Here is a 6,269-nt window from a genome sequence, read left to right as displayed (position 1 = left end):
TAAATAGCAACCAAATGAGCCAAAATAGATATAAAAGGTAGTTCTAAATTAATGTGTAATGGTAACACAGCCTGCCATTGTCAACATTTCAATATTGGACCAAATAAAACATCGAAATGAAAACACCACCCTATGTGAAACATATATGTCCTCCTGGGCCTATATATACCCCTTGTCGAGTTAACGTGATTTAGAGAAGTAACAGCGGAACGCGCTTCGGAACGCGCTTCTAATGGCATCTGCTATACTGTGATGTCCCTCCAATAACTTGGCCCTATTTCACATTTAGTTTTACAATAAAAACACATTTATGCAATGACTTGACATAATGTAGGCTATATTTATGTGCATCATCCTTCCTGCAGCAGGCGAGAGAAAATGATATCTTTCTGGACAAACTTTCACCAATCTAATAGGCTATATTTTTCTAGCTGATGCATAGAACATTATTTTCACTTTGATATTGCTATAGTGTAGCATATTTACATGCTTGCAGTATTTAAACTGCAGTTAGATTGGTTTGAGAAGCATCATAATATGGAATAATAGCCGATATATGGAGACAGACGGGATGAAGGGAGGTGGGGGGGGGGGGGGATCAGAGGCTTGGGTTTCATCTGGTTTTGCGGGACCAGTGGAATTGGAGCTAAAAAGGCAAGCGTGCCATTCGTTTATTGCACTTATCCAATGAGCATGACAGTGCATAATTTTACGCCTAAAAGGCGTGGTTGTAATGCTTTGGGCTGCATCTAGCGCCAGCACGACGATATCAAGTGCGCCTGTCCACGCCCACTGCTTTGATCTGCGCCTGCCGCTCGGCCTAGAAACTGTGCCGATGCAACGATAGGGCCCGACATGTCTACGCCCCAAGTAGAGATACACAATTTAATAGGCGAATGCAAATGACAATCATACAGATGCATCATGCAGCCACCTTGAATTAATAACACAGAAATGTAATGTAATATAGGCTACTTACACTTAACAACTCAACTTACAGTATCATAACTTAAACCAATTCAAACACTTATAGATACCGTTTCTCTAAAGCAATGTAATATCCCTTATGGTATCATAAAGTTCAGTTCTTTGCATAGCAGCCGGCTGGGAGAGCCAATTCAAGGTGGCTGCCACTGTATAAAACACCATAATTACACATGAAATGATACATGAGAATGCCCAGAAAGTAACTAGTAATATGTAGTATATTACATTTTGAAAGTAACTTGCCCAACACTGCATACACATGAGAGTCCATCCTGAATGTGATAACCAAGTTTTGTGATTTCTTCTGACTTTGATGTGTCTTGTTTAGACTCTCTGTCTCTGTGGCGTCTATTCACCTTATGTAGCCCCGCCCACTTGACCCAGTTGTGTTATGACTTCCTGTTCAAAAGCCCTGTCTGTTTTACCTGCTCACTACTAGTACTGTGCTGTCACAGGAAATGTAAACACAATAGGAAGTAACTGGCTAAGCTAAGGTGAATAGGGCTTATCAGAGCCATGCGAGTTGGTGTTTTATGGCCATTAACAGGTTTATTTCTTGGTTAAAGAGTGGTGATGAAGGACGAGTTATTTGTTCTCGTTTACAATCCAATCACATTCCACCACCTCGGCAAGAGACGGAGGTCTGTCAAGACAAAAAACTCTCGCCACAAGATGAGCTTCTTCCAAATTCCTTTTATGTACTCCTGCATATTGTGGCAATAAAATGCATTGATGTTCTCAACAGACTGAAAGAAACCACAATATAGCCTATCGGGGCTCCCCAAATGCATAACGGCGAAGGAAAATTTGTCATGGTAAGATACATTTTCCAGGTGATGTTGTGTTTTACCAAACCATTATGTTTATGAAAGTTAAAATAACACAAATAAACATTTTTTATTAAAGGCTCAATGTTCAATTGAAAAATTAACAATTTTAATGAATTATTATTATTACTATTTAATTTATAAAAAAATATATGTTTTTATTTGATTAATTGTGAATATTTAATAAAGGCAGAAGAAGGGGGTGCAGATTCAGTAAGAATAGCCATTCTGCCATTTTTGTCTAGCCTGGTTTCAGTTAAACATAAAAATCAAATTAATTTATAATAAGGTCATTGATCTTGTCAGCGAGACCTCACACTAAACAAGCCAAGCTTAGATTTTTTTTTGGGGGGGGGTCATTTTAGATGCTGACAAGTTGTTTCACACTTCTTCTTCTCAAATTGGATACGTTTGCAGCATGGAGAGGATACGCCTTGCTTATTCTTCTGCTAGTCAAAACAGGGTTGGGGAAAGTTACAGACACTGACGTCAAATGTCTTGGTGGTTGTGATGCATCAGTCGATCAGTGTATATGTGTTCTGGGTCAGGGTGATATGTGAATGGAGCAGCTACAGTGCAGCAGGAACCCCAAGGCCATCAGCTGTTTGCTTCCCCGGTGTTGATATCAGGAAAGCTGGTGTGACACAGGGTGCTCAGCGCCCCCCGAGGACAGACGAGGGGGGAGGGGTTTGAAGGGGGGAGGGGGCTCATGGGCGAGGAGGGAGAATAAAGTGCCCAAGTCCCACCCCCTCCGGGTCCGGGACCTCAGGTAGTAAATTCCCCATTCATTGTATCCTATAACAAATAACAAGAATGTGAAGAGTCTCTGTGGGTGTGTGAGCAGAAATTGTGTTTGGCCACAGCTATGCCATTTTACGCGTGATCGCGCTGAATCTTTCGGGAAGTGTAAAGAGCACCCCCTGCGGGTGACCTAACAGAGTCGGATTTTTTTAATAAGGTAATTAGCACTGACTAAATAGGCAAAAATGGCTAATTAGTGGCCAAATGAGTCAACACGTCATGTTCAGCACCACGGAGTGCTCCATTTGTTAGCTACTGAAGGAGCACAGCTGAGTGGAGTTGGAATCAGCCAAGGAAGTGAACTATGAAAACCCTCTGACAACTTGACATATAACCAAGACAACACAAACATGACATAGCAGGCATTAAGATGTCATTCAGTGCAATCACACTTTCAAATGAGTGTATAATGGTGTCATTTATATTTTCTTTGACCTCAACTACATTTTATTAAGATGTCATCATGTGTCGTTACACTGTCAGTGTCAAATGAGTTTATAACTGTGTCACGACTGTTTTCCTTGTTGGTCATAATGAAGACATCTCAAACAATGTCACCACTGCATTAACAATGACACAATTTACCAATGACACTTCATGACAACAATTATAAACATTCATAACACCCCCTTCATGTTCATGACAGGTGTCATGTCATGGTTATGACAGTGTCATGTCAGTCGTCATATGCACCATCAAGTAAAGTGTTACAGTTACAGATAGGGTAATCAGATGAGGGGCCGTAGATTTTAGATTTCTCAGTCTTTTAAACTAATGCCTGTGATACACTAGACTAGAAGACTTTGAAAATCTGATCAGATTATGAAAATACTGGGGAGTTTACACTACAACACTGGTTCATTACGATTTTTTATCACGATTGAAAAAATTGACTGAAATAAACTACACAACTGACTCAGACGAGGTAGTATAATACACTACAACACTTTTCACTTTGAAATTCATTGATATAATCTTTGTGGCTCGGCCTGGCGTCGGGAGGCAGTTTACAGTTGAAGACCAAAAGAAAAGAAAAGAACGCCCACCAAACAAATCTCTATGAGTTTAAGTCTACGCTATTCACATTTTCAGCGCTTACTGCCACGCCTTTTCTTTGGCACGATTTTCTCAACCGTAGACCTTCTGTATTCCTACGTATTATCACACCGCAACAGCACATTTCAACACTATGTTGAGTAATAGTAGCTCCATGCTAACACTTTAGCATACACTATGTTGAGGAATAGTAGCTCCATGCTCAACACTTTAGCATACACTATGTTGAGGAATAGTAGCTCCATGCTAACACTTTAGCATACACTATGTTGAGTAATAGTAGCTCCATGCTAACACTTTAGCATAGAATATGTTGAGTAATAGTAGCTCCATGCTAACACTTTAGCATACACTATGTTGAGGAATAGTAGCTCCATGCTAACACTTTAGCATACACTATGTTGAGTAATAGTAGCTCCATGCTAACACTTTAGCATACACTATGTTGAGTAATAGTAGCTCCATGCTAACACTTTAGCATACACTATGTTGAGTAGCCTAATAGTAGCTGCCGCTAACACCTCCGTTAAGCTTGTACTATTAAAGACAATGGGAGGCTCAAACAAACACAACACACACGGAGAGTGTTTGATTAAAAAAAAACTTGTTTTCTTATTTGAGTCTTGGTTTATTTATTGTACATGGTTACAGGATGATAAAAGTCACAGTCCGTGGGGCGGGGTGGTTGGGAGGTCAGAGGTCAGAGGTTTAGAAGTAGTTGACGACCCTGCGGATGGACTGGATGTTGGGGTTCTGGGCCTGCCACTCATTGTGGCTGCAGTAGTTTCCTCTCTCCACAATGTACATACGTCCACGGAAGTTAGGCTCCTCATACATCACCCAGCTGCAGAGAGGGAGGAGAGAGGAGAGAGATAGAGTTACACAATGTGTGTGTGTGTGTGTGTGTGTGTGTGTGTGTGTGTGTGTGCATGTGCCCGCACTCAGAGAGTCAGTTACACAATGTGTGTGTGTGTGTGTCTGTGTGTGTGTGTGTGTGTGTGTGTGTGTGTGTGTGTGTGTGTGTGTGTGTGCACACTCACGCTCCGTCTCCATACACCCTGACAGAGTTGATGCAGCTCTTGGAGAAGCCGCGGCTCTGCAGGAAGGGGCAGTCATCACAGATATCCACACACTGACCGGAGAAGTTACACGCCTCAAACAGCTCGATGCGGTAATGCTCTCCATGCTGCAGAGACACACACAGACAACACACACACACAACACACACACACACACACACACGCACACACACACGCACACACACACACACACACACACACACACACACACACACACACACACACACACACACACACACACACACACACACACAGGCAACAGACAGATGGAGAAACAGTGGAGAATTGTTAGTTAATAAAGTTGACTAAAGTCTCTACTCCAAAACACTCTGAGTTACTGTGACACAGTCAACTGTCTGTCTTTAGTGATAGTTAGTTGACCACTGACCAGATACTATGGTTAGCGAACTAACTAGCCAGCAGGCTGATTTAGCAAAAGCGTTATTATGGATCCCACCAAAGTTCTTGGTAAGACCCACCCTACTTTGCCACTGATTGGCTGGTACTCTATTGGGTTGGTTAGGTTTAGGCATGTGGAGTGAGATTGGGTAGAATTAAGGTAAGAATATTAGAGTAAGCCAATCAGAAGCAGAGTGGAGCGTTCAGAGCAGAGCAATCTAGTAAGAGAGTGGCGCCAGCGGAGGTAGCCAATGAACAGCCAGGAATGGAGCTCACGCTACGTTTGAATGCACCAAATAAAGCTGATAATATACAATTTGATTCTTTAAACATCAGACCCTTTCAAAGTACATCACAAACTGTCCATTCTGCTGTAACTGGACAGCGCTGCTTAATCCAGAACCTTACTTCCGGGAACTTTTGTGAGGTGAAAAAAAAAGGTCCATTGGAGTGAATGGAGATGTCGCAACTCTTCTATTATACGGCTCTGGTTCAGAGGCAGAGTAGGGCGGATGTTGTGAAGAAATTTGGTGGGATCACTGATCAAAGACACTGATGCTAATTTTAATGTTATTATGCGACTAGTAGCTACTGTTATTCCTACTTTTATCCAAAAACGATCCTCCCCTCCCGATCCACTCTGAGCTAGCTTAGAAGGAAATCTACTTCACTGCATGCCACTATTCACACTAGGCCTACAGGTAGGCTACTTTGATTTTATTGAGCAGGAGAACGACAAGAACATCAGACGCCATGCTGTTTGGTTTCAGCAGAGGTGTAACAGATAAGTGGGAGTGTAACAGAAAAGTAGGCTAATAAGACAAGTAGTCACAGCTTCCATAGAGTACAGCAGGTGGCAATCTGGGAACCCAGAGTCTATTTCGGCACATAAATAGACTCTGGGACAGCCGTACCTTTTATGGAGGCTTCCTGTACAGTGTGGATCTTCCACTTCCGCGCAGCGGTGCCTTTTAAAAACATACATTGTGTTGCTTTTATTTTGAAGGCTAAACGTCAAACTTCTTATATATTCACCAGCGTTCGGGACCGGAAGTCTTATATTCGCCGGTACAACAACAGAGCGGCACTGCGCGGAGGCGGAAGTCCCGGGCAGAAGATT

At 42.2% G+C, this 6,269-nt stretch overlaps 1 protein-coding gene across 1 annotated transcript in view; it reads right to left on the bottom strand.

The window, feature by feature from the left end:
• Positions 1 to 4,379: 4,379 nt before the first annotated feature.
• Positions 4,380 to 6,269, bottom strand: part of LOC310772345 (gamma-crystallin N-B) — a gene marked incomplete at both ends in the record, with an annotated part of 4,396 nt that continues 2,506 nt past the window's right edge. The window contains 2 exons of the mRNA XM_083632124.1: positions 4,380 to 4,515; positions 4,712 to 4,857. Of these exons, the coding sequence (XP_083488250.1) occupies positions 4,380 to 4,515; positions 4,712 to 4,857 (282 nt within the window). The remainder of the gene's footprint in view (positions 4,516 to 4,711; positions 4,858 to 6,269) is intronic.

Source organism: Poromitra crassiceps (genome assembly GCF_964638095.1).
Source record: "Poromitra crassiceps genome assembly, chromosome: 2".
Lineage (NCBI taxonomy): Eukaryota > Metazoa > Chordata > Actinopteri > Beryciformes > Melamphaidae > Poromitra > Poromitra crassiceps.
This window is presented reverse-complemented; position numbering and strand designations above follow the sequence as displayed.